The 21,247-nt window shown below is 57.2% G+C and overlaps 6 protein-coding genes across 6 annotated transcripts; 4 read left to right on the top strand and 2 right to left on the bottom strand.

Moving 5' to 3' along the window:
* Positions 1-22: 22 nt before the first annotated feature.
* P884DRAFT_215507 (glycoside hydrolase family 95 protein) lies at positions 23-3,319 on the top strand. Its single transcript, XM_069439266.1, has 4 exons — positions 23-582; positions 694-926; positions 1,035-2,612; positions 2,688-3,319. The coding sequence occupies exons 1-4, from the start codon at positions 110-112 to the stop codon at positions 2,963-2,965; spliced, it is 2,562 nt and encodes an 853-aa protein (XP_069302069.1). The 5' UTR covers positions 23-109; the 3' UTR covers positions 2,966-3,319.
* A 678-nt stretch (positions 3,320-3,997) lies between these two features.
* On the bottom strand, positions 3,998-5,025 carry P884DRAFT_289017 (uncharacterized protein; the record flags this gene model as incomplete). Its single annotated transcript, XM_069443977.1, has 4 exons — positions 3,998-4,328; positions 4,406-4,456; positions 4,499-4,807; positions 4,997-5,025. The coding sequence occupies 4 exons, from the start codon at positions 5,023-5,025 to the stop codon at positions 3,998-4,000; spliced, it is 720 nt and encodes a 239-aa protein (XP_069302068.1).
* An 852-nt stretch (positions 5,026-5,877) lies between these two features.
* Positions 5,878-7,940, top strand: P884DRAFT_274330 (uncharacterized protein; the record flags this gene model as incomplete). The annotated part of the gene is made up of 3 exons (XM_069442704.1): positions 5,878-6,114; positions 6,601-7,622; positions 7,925-7,940. 3 exons carry the CDS (start codon positions 5,878-5,880, stop codon positions 7,938-7,940), a joined length of 1,275 nt encoding a protein of 424 aa, XP_069302067.1.
* A 286-nt stretch (positions 7,941-8,226) lies between these two features.
* On the top strand, positions 8,227-9,218 carry P884DRAFT_167264 (P-loop containing nucleoside triphosphate hydrolase protein; the record flags this gene model as incomplete). The annotated part of the gene is made up of 4 exons (XM_069437288.1): positions 8,227-8,299; positions 8,349-8,396; positions 8,483-8,602; positions 8,713-9,218. Coding segments are annotated over 4 exons (747 nt in total), but the record flags the coding sequence as incomplete, so codon positions are not given.
* A 5,546-nt stretch (positions 9,219-14,764) lies between these two features.
* P884DRAFT_266276 (fungal-specific transcription factor domain-containing protein) lies at positions 14,765-18,224 on the top strand (the record flags this gene model as incomplete). The annotated part of the gene is made up of 2 exons (XM_069442017.1): positions 14,765-15,909; positions 15,983-18,224. The coding sequence occupies 2 exons, from the start codon at positions 14,765-14,767 to the stop codon at positions 18,222-18,224; spliced, it is 3,387 nt and encodes a 1,128-aa protein (XP_069302065.1).
* Positions 18,225-18,923: 699 nt separating this feature from the next.
* On the bottom strand, positions 18,924-21,108 carry P884DRAFT_254040 (KRI1-like family-domain-containing protein). The gene has a single exon (XM_069440861.1). It carries the CDS (start codon positions 20,829-20,831, stop codon positions 19,161-19,163), a length of 1,671 nt encoding a protein of 556 aa, XP_069302064.1. The 5' UTR covers positions 20,832-21,108; the 3' UTR covers positions 18,924-19,160.
* Positions 21,109-21,247: the final 139 nt, after the last annotated feature.

The raw sequence follows: 21,247 nt of genomic DNA, 5'->3' as shown, positions 1-21,247 counted from the left end.
GGGAGGTTACGGAGGAATGTTACATCAGCAGAGAGAGGACGGTTAATACTCGATTGCAGGGAAGAAACAAGCAGAAGCCCCGTAATCAGATTATGGGAGCATCATCAGCATGTTAGTCACGGCCTTCCTGATTCTGGGCTACGCGGCGGCCGACGCTGCTGCTAAATGGGATGGCTCACGCTTTGCCTGGTACACGACCGACGCGGGAGATGATTTCAAGAGCACGCTGCCCATCGGAAACGGAAGGCTGGCAGCTGCCGTGTATGGCACTGGCACCGAGAAGCTGGTCCTGAACGAGAATTCGGTCTGGAGCGGGCCGTGGCTAGACCGGGCCAACCCGAACTCCAAGGATGCCGTTCCCAAGATCCGGGAGATGCTGATCTCCGGGAATATCACCGGTGCCGGCCAGGCCGCGCTAGACAACATGGCGGGCAATCCGATCTCGCCGAGGGCATACCATCCGCTTGTGAACCTGGGCATCGACCTTGGCCACGGCTCCGGGATCTCGGACTACACCCGCTGGCTCGACACCTTCCAGGGCACGGCAGGCGTCAACTACACGTACCACGGGACCAGCTACAGGTGAGGGAGCACCCAGCTATGATGACAACTAGTCGTGTCATCAACCTACCAATATCTCTGCATGAAACGGCGTTTGTTTGTGCTGACTGCATGTAATTACCTATGTACCAGCCGCGAGTACGTCGCCAGCTATCCGCACGGCGTCCTCGCTTTCCGCCTGAGCGCCGACCAGCCGGGCAAGCTCAACGCCAACTTCTCCCTCTCCCGCAGCCGGTGGGTTCTCTCGCTGAGAGCTAGCGTCAACGACGGCGAGGGGGGGCATACGGTCGCCCTGAGTGCTGATAGCGGGCAGCCTTCAGATGCCATCACCTTCTGGTCTGAAGCCAGGATCGTGAACTCGGGAGGTACGTGTGGGACATCCACATACATCCAAGTTTACTCTTTTTTTCTTGCTATGATTATCCACGCTGTGATATAATTACATGATCCCGGCTGACCTTTTCTTTGACAAGGCAATGCCACCTCGGACGGCACCACCGTGTCCATCACGGCCGCGGACACGGTCGACGTCTTCTTCGACGCCGAGACGTCGTACCGGCATCCCGACGCAGACGCGGCCCAGAGGGAGCTGAAACGGAAGCTGGACGCCGCCGTGGCCGCGGGCTACCCGGCCGTCCGCGACGACGCCGTCGAGGACTTCAGCAGCCTCATGGGCCGCGTGAGGCTCGATCTCGGGTCGTCGGGCAGCGCGGGGGAGCAACCGGTGCCGACGCGCCTGAGCAACTTCAGGCAAGACCCCGACGCGGACCCCGAGCTGATGACGCTCGTGTTCAACTTTGGCCGCCACCTCCTGGCCGCGTCGTCCCGCGACACGGGGCCGCGCTCGCTGCCGGCCAACCTGCAGGGCATCTGGAACGACGACTACGACCCCCCCTGGCAGAGCAAGTACACCATCAACATCAACACCGAGATGAACTACTGGCCCGCCCTGGTCACCAACCTGGCCGAGACGCACAAGCCCCTGTTCGACCTGATCGGCATGGCCATCCCGCGCGGCCGGGACGTGGCCAGGACCATGTACGGGTGCGAGCAAGGGTTCGTGCTGCACCACAACACCGACCTCTGGGGCGACGCGGCCCCGGTCGACCGGGGCACCCCCTACACCGTGTGGCCCATGGGCGCCGCCTGGCTGGCGACGCACGCCATGGAGCACTACCGCTTCACCCGGAACCGGACCTTCCTCGCCGAGGTCGCCTGGCCCATCCTGCGCGAGACGGCCCGGTTCTACCACTGCTACCTCTTCGAGTGGGACTCGTACTGGACCACCGGCCCCTCCCTCTCGCCCGAGCACTCCTTCGTCGTGCCCCCGGGCATGGCCACCGCCGGCGCGGCCGAGGGGCTCGACATCAGCCCGGAGATGGACAACCAGCTGCTGCACCAGCTCTTTACCGACGTGACCGAGGCCTGTGCCCGGCTTGGTCTTTTCTCCTCCTCGTCCTCGTCCTCGTCCTCCTCCTCCTCTGACGACGACGACGACAACAACAACGACGACGCCGAGACGTGTACCACCACGGCCGAGACCTACCTGCCCCGCATCCGCCCGCCGGCCGTGCACCCGTCGACCGGCCGGATCCAGGAGTGGCGCTCGGCCGAGTACGCCGACACGGAGCCGGGCCACCGGCACTTCTCGCCGCTGTGGGGGCTGTACCCGGGGCGACAGCTGCTGACCCGCGCGGCGGGTTCGGCCTCGGGCAGTGACTCGGCGGCGAACCTGACCGCCGCCGCCGCCGCCGCGGCGCTGCTGGACCACCGGATCGAGTCCGGGTCCGGGTCGACGGGCTGGTCGCGCGCCTGGGCGGCGGCGCTGTACGCGCGGGTGCCCGGGCGGGGGCGCGACGCGTGGCGGCACGCGCGGCAGCTCGTCGCCGCCTTCCTGCTCGGCAACATGTGGAACTCGGACGGCGGCGGCGGCTCGGTCTTCCAGATCGACGGCAACTTCGGCTTCGCCGCCGCGCTGGCCGAGATGCTGCTGCAGAGCCACGAGACGGAGACGGCGCCCGCGCCCGCGCCCGCGCCGGCGTCCATGCGCGGTCCGCCGCCGGGTAGTAGACGGACGGGCCGCCAAGGAGAGCGGCAGGAGGAGGAGGTGGAGGAGGAGGAGGAAGAGGTGTTTGTGGTGCATCTGCTGCCCGCGCTGCCGGGCGACGAGGTGCCGGACGGGCGGGTCGACGGGCTGGTCGCCAGGGGAGGGTTCGTGGTGCGCGAGCTCGTCTGGGCGGGCGGCAAGTTTGCGAGGGCGAGCGTGCTGGCGCAGAACGGCGGTATGTTCAAGGTCAAGGTCCAGGGGAGAGATCGCGGGTTCGCGGTGGACGGGGTGAGGTATGACCCCAAAAAGGGGGTCGAGACGACGGTCGGCAGCGTGTATGAGATCACTCCTCTCTGATACTGTTATCTGAGACCAGTAATTAATTATTATTGGGGATACGAGAGCAGGTTCCCTCCCGTGCGGAGACTGGGGCAGAGTTCATATTGGCCTCGAGAGGGAACTGCTATGTTTATTGGGAAGTTTCCAAGCCAACGGTTTTCGGGAACTGAGGGAAGCCAGAGAGGCATGGGCCAATCTCGATTTTGTCAGATGCAACTGCGGGGTTGGGAATAGTGTTGTGTGCTCAGGTGAAGATGAGCTCGCGTGCAGTGTTGAATGACCAAGAGCAGCAGGAAAGAGGGTCTCTGCATAGCCTCACCTGCCATTCTTCCCCAATGCAGAGTTCTTACCGATTCGGAAATCGCTGTTGATGGCCAGACAAGCAGCTGAGTCTGCTTCTGCTCGTGAGACCAAAACTTCAGCCATAAATCTACAATCTAAGTAGCAACATTAAGCTCTCGAAAGTGCTCGACGGAATATCAAGCGCAGCGGCTGCGTCCCGGACAACCCCAGGCAGCAAAACCCCATTCCTAATATCTCACATTCATCCCACTAGAAAGTCTTTCTTGGTTCCCTCAACTGCAACAGCAACAATTCCTTTTTTTTTCATTGCGATCGCTTGAGTGCGAGACCCTCAATCTCTTCTGTTTTCCCACAAAAAAGAAGCCCGCGCGATGGGTTCTTTGAGAGGCCCTGGTCATGTGGTTGTGTGCACATGCAAGGAACGCGATTTGGCTGGCGGGGGCTGGCGGTTTGTGCGGCAGAGGCGAGAAGAGGCGGGTGGCGCTGGATGCTTCCAATGATCCCGCAGCATGATGGCTAGGCTTTCGACAAGGCATCTTTCACTCTCCGATTGGTCATTATCGCGACCGTCGGGCACCGCAAGTTAACTCCCTGTTCTTCCTCCTTTCCTTCCTCTTTTCCAACCCATTCAGATTTGGGCGAAAAATGCTGCACTTTTTTCCTGACTGACACACCCAGGTTGAACCGTCGACTATTGACCTCTCATTCTTCGCCGGAGCCATGGCAGACCCTCTCTCCATTGCCGGATTAGTTGCCGGGCTCATCTCGTTGGGCCTCCAGGTCAGCGGTGGGATCGCGCAGTATATGGACTATGCTTGTGTCCACGGGCTCGGCAGCATCGTTCCTTGGCAGCCAATCTGCCCACGATGACGATCCGCAAGTGTCTCTGCTTAAGAACTTCACCTGTTCTTGCCCCTCTCGCCGACTTCTCCGGCGCAACGACCACACCTGGTGGTTCTCAACCGTCTCTTCTGAGACGGCTGCGGAGCAGCATGTGTCCGGATGTCCACTCTCTCGGATAGCGCGCACGGGGCAGACGCGGAAGGTGGCCGTGAGGTACACCGGGCTGAGGCAGTTGCTGCAGACAGCAATCCAGGTCTCGTTTTCCCTGCGCTCTGGTGCCGGGGATGGAGTATCAGCCCTACTTTCACTTACTACTCCACTGTGAATGAAGAGAGGGCACCGGCCTTCCGAATGATACGAATGCTTTCCGATTGTGTTAACAGCAGCAAAACGCCGCCGCCATACCTCGAGGAGCTCACGGAGATTGTACTGACCAAAGTGCTCAAACTGTTCCAAGCTGGAAGGGCGAGGAGGTGAGCAGGCTGCCGGAGGAGGCAGAGCAGCGGGAGCTGGTGCGCGTGGTGCAGCGGGCGTGGGCGGTGTTCGCGGAGGATCCCTGGGCGGGTCTGCAGAGGGAGATGAGGTGGCCCATGTGGGGGGACGAGGAGGAGGAGGACGGGAAAGGGGGCAGTCTCGTCGTCCTGGGCGAGGGTAACGAGGCCAGAGTCCGGGTTGTTGATTCGAGGTGTTATGTCGACGCTTGTAGGAATATTACTATGGGGGGGGAGGGGAGGGGGGGTTAATTAGAGAAATCCTGGTTAGGTAGACTGGTCAGACTCATAACTTGACCATGATTTTGTTGAGCATCGATTAGAAGAAAGGCTCTGGGTTTTCCTACTTGGCTAACGTGCTTTCAGAACCGAATCCCTACCTAGGTAACCACTGGCGAGAACTGCAGCATACCTAATTAAGCGAGCGTTGCTCGTTGCCATGGGTTGTTCCTAGAGCATTGGAGAGAAACGTGTACGCTTCTGACAGAACGTGATCAGAACAGACAATTGGTGAGAATAGGCTCAACCTCTGTTGTCTTGGAACCGAAAACAAACGGAGCAGCTGGCAAATGCACCGAGTCGTTTTATTATTGGGGCACTGTGGGCCACCTTCTGAGCGACGGGAACACACGCTACACAACTTAATTACCATCAATCCGCCGGGTCCATTTCTTCTTCAGAACCACACTCCAACGCAGCGAGACACCCGGATAAGGGGAAAATGAAAGCTTTGGGGGCTGAACCTCAAGGTCCGTTCCGCGCCCTGCGCGATAGTTAGTGCCTGCTTTGGAATCTCTCCAGGAGTGTGGAAGCACAGTACCTACACTACTAGTACTGTGCGCCAGGCAGTGACCATACCAAGCCATTGAACTGCAGGTTTTCGTACGGTTTCGAGAACACATGGCTGCCTGAGACGCCTTAATTAATACCCAAAACAAACAGCCGCAATTAGCGCTGGTCTCCTTCATTCAACTTTAAGTGCTGTTTCTTCTGGGATGGTTAATTAATTAATATTTCCCCCTTCGTGCATTCAAGAATCTCCAAAGTCGGTTTTGTTGTATGTACATAATTACCTCGAGTCAAGTTCCTGCTCCAGATTCTCTTTTTCAAACACAGCGACAGAGCATTCAGGACAGCATCATGAGCAGTGGCTTAAAAAACAACCGCTCCCCAACACCCTTGGAAGATAGAGTGGCCGTCTCCGAGTCGTCCGACGCGCCTCAGCCATGTTCTCAGCCTGGGTCCGTTCAGGTCCCCGGCGATGAGTCGGGCGCGGAAGAAAAAAACGAGCAGATGGCGCAAGAACTTCCCGACGACGCGAAATACGCTCTTGGAAGCATGAAAGCGCAGATAGATCAGCTCCAGGAAGCGATTAGCCAGATGAGGGAGAAAAATGCCGAGTTTGAGATCCGACTCCGGGCCGAAGCCCAACTGCGCCGGGAAATGGAGATGTGGTGGTGGGCCGATAAGTTTCCCAAAGAGCACGAGAAGTCAGCTCATATCCAAACGCGCAGCCCTGCCCTCAGAGGAGTTACTTTGGAATGCCACGCTTCCGATTCAAAAAGAACAGCGGTTGAAAATGGCCCTGTCCTCGAGTTCAGTTCCCGCGGCTATCATGGTGCTTCCCGTGGGACACGCCGCATCCTACGGGCCGGCGGGGATCCGGATAACGACGTTCTGGGCTTCAAGGCTTATCGGGAGAGCAAACAGAATTCCTACGGAGATTTCGGCCAGAGCTTCGATGAGGATCCTGGCCACAGTTCTCCGTCGGCCAGTTGGACCATAGTCGACAAGATCAACCGGGTCGGATGGGATGAATTCAGGGACTCCATACAGCGCCGCAAACCGGCGGTACGGGGTACAATCTTTGTTCTCGATGTGCTCGTGGGGCATCCGCCGCCGACCTTGGGCCTCTCGGAACTACCCGTTCGCTCCCGCACTGTCACCCAAGACTTGTCCCCGACGTCACGGGGTGCTGCACCATTCTTGCCAGCAAAGCAATGCTCACTTCCCGAGCGAATTCGAATCAACTCGCCGGAGCTCTTACGCATCTGTTTTCAAATTCAAAACGAACTTAACCCTGGCCACAGCCGCAGATACCGCAATGTTCAAGAGCTCAAACCAAAGGTCATGATTCAGCCTTTCAAGACCCTGGTTTACAACGCCGAGCGAATCAGGGGGTGCTATCGACAGCTCGACGAGAATTTGAAGCGGTCGCCCGATGCCCGGGCCACCAAAGGACTCGATACGCAGCTAGAGCCGGGGACAGAGCCAAAACGCCATCAGGACGAACATAACATCCGAAACCTTGCCCAGCCTGCATCCGAGAGGCAAGACCCTGTTGTCGCACCCTCCTTATTCAGTAGCATCGAGGATGAGCGCCGAGCTAGAGACCATTTGAGGTGCCTGCTTGAATTTATAGACGGCGATCTCAAGGAGAGGACCGAGCACATCCGTGGAGGAAACTGCTCCAGAGTTACATTTGGCGAGCTCTGGCTATTATTTCAGCCAGGCGATATAGTTCTCTGGAACTCCGCGCCCCAGGTTGCGCTGGTCTTGGGTACCGTCGACCCAGGACATAAGGCCACCAAACCCTTTCGTGGGAGAGGACTGAGGAGACGAGACAAGAAAAAGGAAGAGGGCGATGAGGACGATTGTTTCGTGATTATGTGTGTCTCTATTGAGTTTGATGGCGTCCAGCTGGGGCCTAGCAGCAGCATGGTCAAGATCCCCCGGTTTGAGGGTGAAAAGTCCATCAGATCGCTGCCCATCTACCCCCTTGCTTACTCTTCGGGTCCAAACGCTCGCGAGGCTTACATCGCAAGAGGAAAGAAGTTCCTCGAGATGACCAAGATTAGGCACATGTACTACACTGGGCAAACAGTCGATCCTACCACGACGTACGTGGACAGCCAAGTTGTTATCGACGTCGAGGAGGCGTTCCATCAATGGCCTCATTGGCGTCCGGATATCGAGAACCTAGTTGGAATCGACATCGAAACCGAAGTCACCGGCTCAACCGGACGACGGCCTCGAGTGTGTGATGGCCAATGCTGTCAGGATGACTTGATCTTCGAAGACGGCGACATTGAGGTACGGCGAAATGCCGACTATATGGACAGCCTCATCCCTCAAGATCAGTCCCAGATGCCCAGCTTGTGCATTTGCCCCCGCACCCTGAAAGACATAGAGACCAGCAACACCAAGATTAGCGACCTTGAATATCTCATCATGCCATTCAGCGTGTACGGGTTCGTGATGCGGACTCGGAAATGGGGTAAGCCTTCAAACGCCACGGAAATCTCTCTTAGGCTGCTAACACAAAAAAACCTTCGAGCAGCTCGACTCAATCTTGAAATGCTGTCACCTGTGACTCGTCACAGTCCTGACCCCTATCTCATAAGTAGAGAGACTCCGAGAACGGAATGCAGCGGAGCACCCTTCGATCAGCTGGTCCTCCCCCCAGGACACAAGGAAATGGTCTTGTCACTCGCCTCTCAACATTTCCGGCACAAGGAGTCTAGTACCTTTCGGTCTACGGACATCCTACGTGGAAAGGGTATGTTACGTTCAAACCGTTCATTTTCTATGCTCAATTTGTCATAGTCGCGCAATTCTCACGCGCTCACGATTTTCATTACAGGCCAAGGGCTCATCATCCTTTTGCATGGAGCTCCGGGAGTGGGAAAGACTTCAACAGCAGGTATGTATAAAGGTACTTTTACATAAACCTGGTCTTTATACTAAAGACTTCAACGTGCCAGAGTGCGTCGCCGAGCAGTTCAACAAACCGCTGTTCCACATCACATGTGGTAAGTGTGATATCGAAATGGCCCCGACATCTAATTAGGTCATTAAAGGGAGTTTGGATACTGATACGGCAATTTGTCATTTTAAGGAGATGTCGGCGTGTTCGCTAGCGATGTCGAATCCGCACTTGAGAGAAGCTTTGCCCTGGCTAGCAGATGGGACTGTATCTTGCTGCTTGACGAAGCGGACGTTTTTCTGTCGGCTAGGAGTCCCACAGATTTCCTCCGTAATAGTCTCGTGTCAGGTAATTATAGTTTTCTTCTTCAATTTCCTTCATCTTAGCAGCGGGTTCAAACTCACCGGAACCTCTTTGTCCAGTCTTCCTCCGCGTCCTCGAATATTACTCGGGCTGCTTGTTCCTCACGACGAACCGAGTAGGCGACTTTGACGAGGCGCTTACTTCACGCATCCACCTTAGCTTGTATTATCCGCCCCTGAATCTGGTATCCACACAACGTGTTGTCAGCCTGAATTTACAGAGGATCGAAAAGGGCCTGAAGCAAAAGAACATCGAGTTGCACGCCGATATGGTATCGATTGGCGGTTTCATTGCCAACTACTGGCGCGAACACCCTCGGGCCCGGTGGAACGGGCGGCAGATTCGTAATGCATGCCGAACCGCTCTAGCTCTCGCCGAGTTCGAAGCGACCAAGATGGGCTCGCCACAGCTGGCTGAACAGTCTCCCAGTTCCCCTCAATTGGTATCGCTCGAGGCCAGGCACTTCAAACAAGTGGCCGATGCCTATCTCGACTTCACCGAGTACCTGAAAGACATCTACGGAGTTCATGCGGACGAAAGGGCTAAAGAAAACTTTCTCCGAGCGGCTGTTAAAGATCCCGGCGGCATTACTAGGGCGGCTACGTATCCTCTGATGACCCGAAGAAGTCAGCGTCGTGACTCTCTGTGGGCTCAAACGCCGTCCGCCCAGCGCCCCGGAACGCAGGAAACTCACGGCTACGATGGAGGCAGTGGCCTCATGCAGAGCCCATCCGAGTACTCGGCACAAGACTCTATACCCACGAACAGCGACGGGGGTCGCGGGTACAGCGGTATCAGCTACCACCATGATAAGCCATCTCATCATCACCGCCACCAACCTTATGGACAAGACTCACATGCCGCTTCTTACCAGACGCGTCCTCCGGATGGGGGACCGCCGGCCGAGTGGGGTGGCCCCTACCTAGATGAAATTGTGCCGCACAGCGCGTCCGGGCCAGGTAATCCCCGGGGCAGCGGGACGGGCCTTGACTCTCCTTACCGGTCAGAGCAGCGTCGGTTTACCGGGATTCAGAGTACCAGCGATGAGCAAGGGGTTGAGGTTGGTAACAACCCAAGCTCTCAGCAACCTTGGGCCGGCCGTTGGAAGGCAGTGAGAAGGGAAACGATGCCATATTAAGAAACCCGTGACTCCCGGGGAAACGCTCTGATAAACCCACTTCCCCAAGCAGGTTAGCTAGAGCCAAAACTGTCGGGAGGAAGACTGCTATGGTTGCGGAAGATGAGGGTGGGACTTGAGATGGACCGCTACGGTCAGGTTGCTCTAACTAGGGAAACATAGATGCGAAATAACTGATGTGATTTTCTGCGATCACACTGCAGCGTATTAATCTGTAGCTCTGGCTACGGAGTACCTGTATGATGGATACAAAGCTTTTCAGGTGCCTGCACTTTCAGCCAGTATCCAACCAGTTGGCTTCCCCAAATCTCAAGTGCACAACTCACAATACCTGACGCTACTCTATGCTCTTTGGACTCACAGACAGCATAATCAATCCGGCAAGTAGACTACAAGTAGACTAACATAAAGAACTACTAGTTTTAGGTCCACAAGTTTAATAATTACGCTATAACAACCTGTAGTTAGAATACCGTTCTTTGAGCTTCACCCGGGTATTGATGTTTCAAACTGTCCTGCGACCACAAGTAGCTGTCAGCAAAAGCTATCAGCTCATGAGTCCAAGTGGCAGGCGGATCTCTTGTAAGGGCATCGACACCTTCCTGCTCAAGAGTTTCCTAGGATCTCCACTCGGAGCGGATGTCATGATATCCAGCCATTGAATGAGCACCCACGCGAGAGGCCAGAGAGCGGTACAAAGCAGGATATTAATATGAACCTAAACATGCTTGAGGGCCAAAGCAGGGAGAACAAAACACGAAGTCACGCTACTCGACAAAGCCTAAGGTACCTTTCCTTGATCATCCAGGCTCTCAGCTCTATAAAACTCCCTTTAGTCCGTGTAGAGACCTCCAGGCCGCCGCCTGCATCATTTTCATTGCCCGGCACAATTGGTCGGCTGCCAGGTTGGCCGGCACCCCATGCGTTCCGCGTTGCCCATGCAGCAAGCAACGTCGTCAAGAGAGAAGAATGTCGGTACGTTGAGCCGAGCCGTCAATTGGCAATCCTCCCCTCCCCGCAAAGAATATTTCCCCCCCCTGGTAGGTAAGTATGAAATACCCTATTGGCTACCCGCCCGTCCTGTTTCGGACAACCAGATAGAAAGCCAAAGTCACCGAGTGTACCCAGTTGCGTGCACTTCACACAAGATATGACATGTGTTGTCTCTACCGGTTACCTACCAGGTACCTGACGTAGGTACCTCAATCATGTATTGAGGTCAGGAACATACAAATCCTGATGCGTACACATGTATCTTACCCACACGCACTCGCGTGGGCGTCTCCCGCTTCCGCGTGCCACGCTTGCTTTTGCCAGGGTCCTCTTGACCACGATAGGTTTCCCGTGTCTTATGCACTTGACGAGCCTTGGGAGATGTTTGCTGGTTTTAGTTCTGGCACAGGGCTCGTGATGGGCGAGCTTCCGAGGTCCCGACCCCTTGCCTTGTACCCTTGGTCGGAGAAAAAAAAAGAGAGAGAAGGCATCTCTCGAGATCGGCGATCGGCGTGTCATGCTCTATTTGAAGAACACAATCCGTCGTCTGTCGTGAAGGACAAGGTCCCAACAAGCTTGCAAAATTTGAATCTTCTTGGAGGAGGGGCCGGGGATGGGTGGCGTGCTGCTGTTATTGAATGAATGCGACAGCGGAGGCAAGCCGGAAAGAGCAGGTCGGGAGGAGATAGGCAGCGCGAGTAGGGGGGTGCGAAAACTTCAGGCGGGGCGTGGCAAAGATTACGCGCCTGTAGTCCGTAAACTGTATCGTCTGCAAGACTACGGAATACATAAAAGGATACGGATTTCATAGGAGCACCTGGCAGGATTTTGAACCCTGGCAAGTGGCATGCTTCTGACGACTTTTACAGCACTCAAGGTAGCCGAGCCAACGGTAAGAGCGGCATGACGCCCGCCGAAGAAGAGCTGCTAAACTCATGTAGTTCTCAACTCTCCAACTCCAAGAGAATGAAAGAATGGTTCTTGCATCCTCTGGAATTGTATGCACATACAGGGCGGTAAGCACTTGCGGAAGCCGTGCTGCCTCTTCCTGGATGTTGGCAACATGTTTAGTGTGGACCAGAGTGACCCCAACAAAGAAAAGGGAAACAAGCTGCCACAAGAAGTTTGTAATCAGCATCTTCTGAGACTTAGAGCTGAGTAAGGTACTGGAGCTCGATCATCTCTATGGGCTTGTGAAGGTGCAACTCTTCCACGTTGGTTCCTGGGAAAGAGGGATGTGTGCCCTTGACCGGAGTTGAGAGGTGGGCCGCGACCAACAGTTTCGCGCGATTTAAGGTAGTAGCGGACGGGATAGGCAAGATGGAGTATCAGTGTAGCAACGAGGGTGGGGAACTGGTAACCGTTGACTGGCTTATACACAGTAACTGCCTTCTTTGACGGTAGTCTGGGCCTCGATTTGGTTGCAGAGGAGATGCTCGGCTCGGCGGCCATCCGGACGGCAGACGGTCGTGGCTGCTTTGGGCTCGCGTGTACGCAATAATACTAACGTACCTTCGTTAAGGTAATTACATCCTAATACGAAGTACCGCCCTAGGGAACACTTTAGGACATGATCTAAGGACGAGAGCCAGGGTGACCAGCATACAAGCCAGTCAAGTACTGTAGAATACTCCTTCCATCCAGAAAGAAGAGTCGCTGAGGATAGACAAGCCATCATGCCAATAAGGAAGTTAGCAAGGCACGGAGCAGGACGCATCAAATCAAGCCGCGTGCCTCTGGAGGGGTTGCATAGCGGGCCTCTATATTGCTGGCTGTGTAACTGTGGCGGTCTTGCCGACAGCAACTTCGTCCAATGCAAAAGAGCTGGTGAAGTATAGACACGAACTCGCGTGGTCAGCCTCCGAGGAATGGCGATACCACCGAAAGCTGCCAGTAACTCATCCATGGAGGTGCATACAGAGGAAGCTGTTACCATGACACTGAACTGCACACAGCTCTGTGGCATGCACTTGAACGCAGGACTGTATAAAAGGCGGGGGGGGTTGCAAAAACGCGAGTGAAATGGAAACGCCCGATAGGATCAACAAGCGGTTGCTTGGATTCGGGATAATTGCGCCCATGAGTTTTCTGGGTTGAATGGGGGCTTGAGTGGGGCGCACAACCAAAAATGTCAGTCTGTGCCACTGTTGAGTGGACCCATGGCCAGGCCGCCTGCCGAGTCTGCTCCGATCGGGTTCCCCGCAACTATCAGCGAGTCATGCCGCCACATCAGTGATCGACAAAAAGCCAAATCACATTATTCCATCGGAGCCTCAAACGGCGAGTTAACACTACAGAATAAGGCTCTATCCAAAGACAAGAACGGCTCCGTCAACACCTCCGTACAGACTGGGCCGCGTCTGTACCTAGCAAAATGGCCAATCTAAGAACGCGCAACCGGAAGGTCACAAGCAAGCGTAGATCTGGTGTGTCCCTTGCCAGCTTTATCCCTCACTTTTGTTGTAGCTTAAATTGCGCGCCCCGCGCGTTCTCGGAATTTGCCATCGCTCCTACTAATACATCCGTGGCGCCTGAAAGTTCGCGCAAGATAAAGCACGCGCGCCTGGCCATTCCCTCACCAGCAATAGTCCGCTTGTTTTGGCGCTAGGCAAGCCGGTCGTATTTTGCAAAGGACTGGTGAATGGGGGCAAACTGCGGTGTACAAACTCCTACAGATGAAGCAGAGGAGCTTAATGCTTATCAAGTACTGACGTTCGCTGTCAGACAGATGAATCGCTCGTGGATGATGCTGCAGTGGGTGGTCTCAAACTGCACGGGTGAGACCCCGGCTGGGCCTGCCTGACACGCGCATGCAAGAGCAATGCACGGCGCACAGAAGTGGTTTGCTGCGGCGGGGGTGGGGATGCAGCCGCTCACTGCGGCATGTCGCTGGCCGCTGGGCGTGGATTGGCCAGTGCAGCTGCAAACCAACTCTCGGTATCCCACTGTACGGATACTACCTGATGGTATCCAAGACGAGGGATTTGATGGGCAAGTACGACAGGCCTCGAGTGTGCGCCCGCAGTCGGCCCGTCATACTTGGGAGGTTCCCTCGAACCTACCAACATCCCCGTGCCCAACTGAGCCAATATACCAGGTCCCATGCACAGTGTCTCGAGATGGAAGCTAGTCTTCGTTTCCTGTCTTCCCCCAGCCTTCTATGCTTCGTCTTGCGTACTGCTTGTATATTGCATACATGCGCCGTTGCGGAGAGCCAAGACCGTGCTTCCTTTGGCCCTCTGCTGCCTGACTCTGGCCCCGGAGGTAGCTTCCTTCTCTCCTTCCCGCAAGCATCCTTGAAGTCTAGTACTAGTGGACTCGCACTACAGTTCCCTTATCCCCCTCCAAAATAGCGATCGTGTTCGAGATTCCAACTGCAGCCAAGCGGACAGTTTTGGCAGCACAGGGTGTGGCACTCTCGGATCGTGACTACCCCAGTCAGGAGGAAAAAGCCGGGGTAACTGGGGATGTTTCCCCACAATTCAACCACGCGGAAAAGTGTTCTTTGATGCTACTTTGACCAAGTACAGAGTAGGTTAAGCCAGTGATCCACCAAGAAAGTTGGATAGCCGCAGGATCCAACCCCAGTTTTGCCTCCCCTCCCCCGACTTTCTTCCCCATCAACTTTTTGGAGACCAAACTGCGGCGGGACCAAAGGGAAAGATTGCTTGTCGCATTTCCAGATCTGGAACACACGATACGGTTCAAGTCACTCACCACGCGCACCCTCTCACCGAGTTCTTCAGCGCCAAATACGATGGAACGCTTTCGTCGTGTAATGCCGCCCAATTAGAATACCTGTAACTGCGATTACGAGACGAGGCCGGAACGAGTGGAGAAAGGACCCGACCCCGGGTCGGCCGTAGTGTGGGGAGATCTTGGATCGCCTCAACCTCGCTGCTGTCATCGATCGAAGACGAGCGCACTGCTCCTGAGCGTCTCTCTCAAGCCATTCTCCCCCACCAGCGCGCTTTGTCGCCATGTCATCGAGCGACGCGCAGGCTGGCGTCAAACACTTCCCCTCAATCGAGCTCGAGTTCTCTCCCACCACCGCCGGCGAAACCGAAGCTCACCTCGCCCAGTCCGATCCAACGCTGGAAGGGCCCAATGAGACACTGGATAGCATCACCGCAGCTCACGACATGGCGGACACGGCGCATTTTGGGGACTTTCAGTTCCCGTACCAGGACACGCTGCAGGATTCGCCCATGAACGGGCTGCCCCCATCCTTCGACGACCATGGCCCCGATGTGTTCACGACGCCGCAGCCAAACCCGACATCGCCCGTGCAGGACCGACAAGACTCGGTTGCGTCCATCACCGTCCACCCTTCTGCCTACGGGGGGGCCAACGCGCAGCGACCCAGTCCCGAAGGATCTGACAACAGCACGCCGGGAAGCAACGGGAACGGCTCCAACCCGCTGGAAGACCCGCTATCAGACGAGTTCGGCCTTGGGACGGGCGGAGTCGCCGACGGAACGGATTTGGGTGGCAAGAAAGGGGAGAAGTCGGACTCTGCGCCCGCTTGGAGCGAACTCAAGACCAAGGCGGGCAAGGAGCGCAAGCGGTTGCCGCTGGCCTGCATCGCTTGTCGACGCAAAAAGATCCGCTGCTCGGGCGAGAAGCCCGCCTGCAAGCACTGCCTCAGGTCGCGCATTCCGTGCGTGTACAAGGTCACGGCGCGCAAGGCGGCTCCTAGGACCGACTACATGGCCATGCTGGACAAGCGCTTGAAGCGGATGGAAGAGCGCATCATCAAGATCGTGCCCAAAGCAGAGCAGGACGCCCTGGCTGCCTCGGTCATCCGGGCGGTCGTGAAGCCCGCGATCCCGGGCACTCTACCGGGAGGCGGGAAAGCCACGGCGAAGAAACGCGGCGCCGACGAGGCCTTTGGGGCGGACCTAGACCACTGGGCTCGAGCGCCATCGAGGTCCAGGCTGGATGGCCCCAACAAGCCGTCAACGATCCTCGTCCAAGAAGCGGAGGAAAGCAAGCTCTTGCTCGAAGGCGGCGACGCGCTCCCTTCCAAGGATATACAAGAGCACCTAGCGGAGGTCTTCTTCGAAAACATCTACGGCCAGGCATACCATATCCTTCATAAGCCGAGCTTCATGAGGAAGCTCAAGTAAGTTTAAGTCTTCGATTGTTTTTTTACTTTTGGGTCCATGTCCCCTAACCATCGATTCGTTCTTCGCCAGAGCTGGCACGCTTCCCCCGGTCCTAATCCTTTCCGTATGCGCCATAGCCGCCCGGTTCTCGAACCATCCCAAGCTCAACACACACCCCAACTTCCTCCGCGGCGAGGAGTGGGCGGCCACCGCTCGTGACATCTTAACGAAGCGTTACGAGTGGCCCAACATCACAATCCTGACGTGCTTGTTGATACTGGGCCTGCACGAGTTTGGGACATGTCATGGCGGCCGGAGCTGGGCTCTGGGCGGGCAGGCCATCCGCATGGCGTTCGCGCTCCAGCTTCACAAAGATCTGGAACACGACCCCTTGCGAATACCGGGCAAGACACAGCTCAGTTTCATCGACCGCGAGATTCGGAGACGGACAATGTGGGCATGCTTCTTGATGGACCGCTTCAACTCGTCGGGGACGGATCGGCCAACCTTCATCCGGGAAGAGACGCTCAAGATCCCGCTGCCGATTAAGGAGAAGAACTTTCAGTACGACCTACCAGGCCCTACCGAGACGCTCAGCGGGCAGGTTACCGAGCCGGTCTCCGAGGACAATCCGAACGAGGCCAGAGACAACATGGGAGTGGCCGCCTGGATGATCAAGGCCATCGCGCTCTGGGGACGCATCATCAGCTACCTGAACCAAGGCGGCAAAGAGCTCGATCCTCATCCGATGTGGAGCCCGGACTCGGAATACAGCAAGCTCCTCAAGCAGACTGAAGACTTTATTAACGAGCTGCCCGAGTCTCTGGCGTACACGCCCGAAAACCTGAAGGTGCACGAGACAGATAACATGGCGAACCAGTTCCTATTCTTGCATATCTCTATCCAGCAAAACATCCTCTTCATGAATAGGTTCGCCGTGTCGTCGCCAAGCGGACACTCGCTGCAGGACGTGCCCAAGTCCTTCGTGACAAAAGCGGGAGCCAAGGCCTTTGCCGCGGCGAACCGCATATCCGAGCTACTCAAAGATGCCGAGTCGTACTTCATCACCGCGCCCTTCACGGGGTACTGCGCCTTCTTGTCGAGCACCGTCCACATCTTTGGCATCTTCTCCGGCAACCCCTCGATGGAAGCGACCTCGAAGCGGAACCTAGCGACGAACGTCAGGTTTCTATCCAAGATGAAGCGGTATTGGGGCATGTTCCACTGGATGTCCGAGAACCTCCGGGAGCAATACCGCACATGTGCCGACGCCGCGAGGCAGGGGAATCCCGCCAGCGAGAATGCCGCGTCTCCAATTTTTCAGTACGGCGACTGGTTCGACCGCTATCCCCACGGTGTGTCGCAGTCCGATTTCCTCGACCCTGCCACGTATAAAAAGAAGGAGAAGGGAGAAGACGCCGTGCTTGAACAAAAGCCAGAACTTCACACGGTCGAGGAGTACTTCACATCCCTCTCGCCGCAGAGCGCCGAGAACGCCGCCGCCAACGGTGCCAATGGCGCCAACCGTCCCGGCCAGCCCAACGCCTCCCAACTCAAGCGCAAGTCTCTCGTCCGCAAGGCGAGCACCACCTCCCGCGGCAGCGGACCGGGTTCCGATCAAGGCCTGGAGCCTCTCCAGACCGACTTTGCCCGCGCCACGGCCGAGCAGCTCCGGGCGGCCCGCCTACACCAGCGCTCCTTCTCCGGCGCGGGCCCCAACGGCGGCGCCCAGACAAGCGGCGCCCCACCCGGCCATTTCAACCCCCTCGCCGTGGCCGGCAACGGCCCAGGCCCCTACCACCCGGCTCTCTCCCCGATCTCCCCCGTCGCCTTCTCCCACCCGCATCATCACCCCCACGCCCCGCCACAGGCCTTCTTTCCGCCCGACCCCTTCGCCATGCCCCTCACCGCAACCCACCACGGCATGTCCCGCCTCGACCGTCAGCTCGTCTTTGGTGCCTACGGCGGCCACAGCCACGCCGTCGACCATCCGTCCCTGGCCGGCTCCGGCCTCGCCGGCTGGGCAGACGGGAACAACCCCGCTGCGGCGGCCGCTGCCCTGGCAGCCGCCGAGGTCCGGGACGGGCACCCACACGGCGCCGCTCATGGGCGGCATCCCGGCCATCCCGGGCACGGACACCACCAACACCCCGCGGACGCGGCGCTGCACGCGGCGTTTGGGGAGCCCAGTTCGGCCTGGTTCATGCCCTTCAACATGGAGCCGCCGGAGCTGGGGCCTGAAGGGCTGGGCGGAATCGGAGGGGGGCTGGATGGCTTCGCGACCATGTTTGGCGGCGGAGGCCCGGCTGGTGCCGGGATGCACCATCATTGATCCCGTCGGGTAACCGAAGCGTGTCATGCTTTCTAGATGGTGACGGAAGCTGGTCCTTCTCGGAAAGGCAAACGGATTCTGTGGTGGCAGAACGGGAAGGTTGCGGCGCGGCGGTTCGTCCGATATGGTGTCTGTCTCCCTTCCTTTACGGCGCGGAAGATTTTGGAAGGGGGGTTTTTGCAGGGTCCATCGCCCCAGCCCTTCTCTTGTGGTTCATACGGGGTGGGATCTCTGCTAGAATTCCGACAAGCGCAGTCATCTGAGCGAACGAGTGTTATTTCGATGGATCATGGAGGGACAGAATAGATTCGGACAATGCGTGCAAATTGTGGGATGGGAAGGGCTCTGCTGGTTCAATGAACACCTTCGATGCTCAACGCTCAAACGCTCGCGATGTATATTTTTTTTTTTTTTTTTTTGGAATACTAATCTTCTCTTTTCTTGTATGGAGGAGGGAAATGGCGAGGTTTCTCGGCAGCGCTCAACCCTGGTTATTTTTGTTTGGAGCAACGATTTGGCGTTGGTACGGGGGACATGAGAGAACAACAGCATCTTTTGAAATACCGTGGGGATCCGTTCAGTATGAGGGATATCAAAGGCTCTTGTAACCAGTACGTAGGCGACTTACTCTCTTTCGGCGCGGCTCGGGTTCGAGCGCAAGTGCAGTGCGAGAAATTGAACAGAATAACAACAAGTCAAGCCCGGCACGCTCGTGTCACTGTACCGGTTCAAGATATTCCAATGGGCCGTTTGAGGCAACCCGTGAAACAAGAACTGGTCAAGAAGCCGAATGATCCCAAAGCACTTTGAACGATAGACATACATACAAGATCTCCAGGAGGCTAGACTGGGAACTTCAAGTACAGCCGAATCTCACAAAATTGAACCGACCCAACGCCGCTTGCAATGATATTCTCTGAGCGATCAAGAAACCCTTTATTCGTCCAGGTCCATAGCAGCGCTGCTCTTCTTCTTCTTCGACCTCTTCCTCTTCTTCTTCCTCTCCCCCTCGATGATCCCATTGACCGGTTCTGGCTTGCCCTCCGTAGCGCCCTTCTTCTTATCGGCGCCGGAGCCGGCAGCGACGGCATTCGCCCCGGTGCCCTTGGCCCTGCCTTTGCCCTTGGCGTCCGTGTTGTCGTTGGCGAGGAGCGCCTCGAACCCGAAGGTGGGCCCGGTGTGCTCGTACTCCTTTCCGAACGTCTCGCGCCGCCACTTGCGCAGCCGGGCCTTCTTGCCCAGCTTCTTCCGGTCCCTGCGCTTCTTCTCCTCGTCGCGGAAGGTGGCGAGCTTCTTGAGGCCCGCGAACTCGTTGAGGGCGGCGTCCGAGGGCGCCAGCAGGATGTCGCGCGCCGTGAGGCCGAAGGACTGCGGCGAGGTCTCGCGGTAGCGGAAGCCGCCGGTGGCCTTCTTGCCGAGCGACTGCAGGGCGCGCGGGTTCTCGAGCTCCATCTTGGTGTCGACGAGGGCCTCGATCTTGGCGAGCTCGGCGCGGGCCTCGCGCTTCGCCCGGATGCGCTCCTTCTTGATCTCTTTGCTCGTCTTGCGCTTCTTGGCCGGCCGCTCCCCGTCCGAGTCCTCCTCTCCGTCGGACGTCGCCTCCCCGTCGTCCTCTTCCTGCTCCGCTGCGCCGGCGTCCTCGTCGGAAAGGGTGACGGCGGGCTTGGCCGAGTCCTCAAAGTCGGGAACGATGTCGTTGATGTCGATGTCGTCGTCCCACTTGGGCTTCTTTGGCTTCTTTTTCTTCTTTTTCTTCTTCCCTCCTTCGTCCTCGCTGTCCTCCTCCTCTTCGCTCAGAGACATGTCGTCGGGTTCGGCGTAGTAATCATCGCCGAACCGCTTCTTCATCTCCTCCTCCCACTTGTCGTCATCCCACGCGTCATCCAGGAACTTCAACCACTCCTCGTCCGTGAGTTTCTGGCCCCTCATGCCAGCGGCTTTCTTGATCTTGGCGAGTTTCTCTGACGCCTCTTCGATCTTCAGACGCCGCAGCCGGGCCCGCTCGGCTTCACGCTCTCTCTTCTCTGCCTCCTTCCGTTCCTTCTCGAGAGCTCTCTTCTTCTTCCTGCCCGTCAATTCCTCCTTCCTCACGGAGCGAGCCGCAGCCAGGCTTCTCGAGTACGTCTTCAGGAACTCGTTGCTCTTTTCGGGGTCCTCGAACCGCATGTTGTAGGCATGCTCGAACTCTTCAGCGAGATCGCCATTGTCCTCGCCCTCGTCCGACTCGAACGCTTGCCACTTGGAGCCACCATCTTCGGGAACCCAGGCCCTGGACGCCATGAACTTGTTCAGGAACTCCTCCGGGTTCTTGTCCGCGTTGGCGACGTCCTCCTCCGTGAGAGTAATGTTGGGTTTCCGAGACGGATGGACCCCGTTTTCTGCTGGCGCCTCGTCCGTCTTGACAGGCTTTATGAAGGCGTCGTCGTCACTCCATTCCTCTTCGTCGGCAGCGGCAGCGGCGGCATTGATCTCAGAGATGATGGACTTCTTGATGTCGTCTTGCTCCTGCGCGTAGGTCCGGGGGGCGTTGGGAGCGGCGCCATTGTCATCGTCAGCGCCAATGTCGCCGCTCAAATACCGCTCGCGGTGGTAGTCGCGCAGATACATGGGCTTCTCCTCCTTCTTCTTCGGGAGGGCATCCGGGTCGAAGGGCTTGTAGAACACGGCATTCTTGTCGTAGATCTTGGGGTCCTTGTTCTTGATGGCCTGTAGCGTGGCCGAGATCTCGGCATCCAGCTCTTCGGTGATCAGTTCGGCATCATCGTCCTCGGTTTCGTCCTCAGACGACTCCTCGGACTCCTCGTCCCCGAGGCCGCTCGATTTATACTTCTCCTGAAGCCTGTGCAACTCCTCCCGCTTCTTGTTGTGCTCGAACCGGCGGGCGTACTCCTCGTTGATCTTGAGCTCTGCCGAGGTGCCTAACGTGGCCCCGCCCTCCTCCTGGTCATCCTCGCTGCCGCTGGAATCCGAATCCTCGAACAGCGATTTCTTGGGGACGGACTTGTCGTCCTGGGGTTCCGCTT

The sequence above is a fragment of the Thermothelomyces heterothallicus genome, assembly GCF_042370625.1.
Source record: "Thermothelomyces heterothallicus CBS 202.75 unplaced genomic scaffold P884_scaffold_1, whole genome shotgun sequence".
NCBI classification, from domain to species: Eukaryota; Fungi; Ascomycota; class Sordariomycetes; order Sordariales; family Chaetomiaceae; genus Thermothelomyces; species Thermothelomyces heterothallicus.
Note: the sequence above shows the minus strand (reverse complement) of the source record. Positions and strands in the feature narration are given on the sequence as shown.

Excerpts from the sequence above, each read along its gene's own strand:
- P884DRAFT_215507 (XM_069439266.1), top strand. The coding sequence starts at position 110 with ATGTTAGTCACGGCCTTCCTGATTCTGGGCTACGCGGCGGCCGACGCT. Across the intron at positions 583-693 it reads TACCACGGGACCAGCTACAG|CCGCGAGTACGTCGCCAGCT; the intron begins GTGAGGGAGCAC and ends CCTATGTACCAG. Across the intron at positions 2,613-2,687 it reads CGCGCCGGCGTCCATGCGCG|AGGTGTTTGTGGTGCATCTG; the intron begins GTCCGCCGCCGG and ends AGGAGGAGGAAG.
- P884DRAFT_254040 (XM_069440861.1), bottom strand. The coding sequence starts at position 20,831 with ATGTATCTGCGCGACTACCACCGCGAGCGGTATTTGAGCGGCGACATT.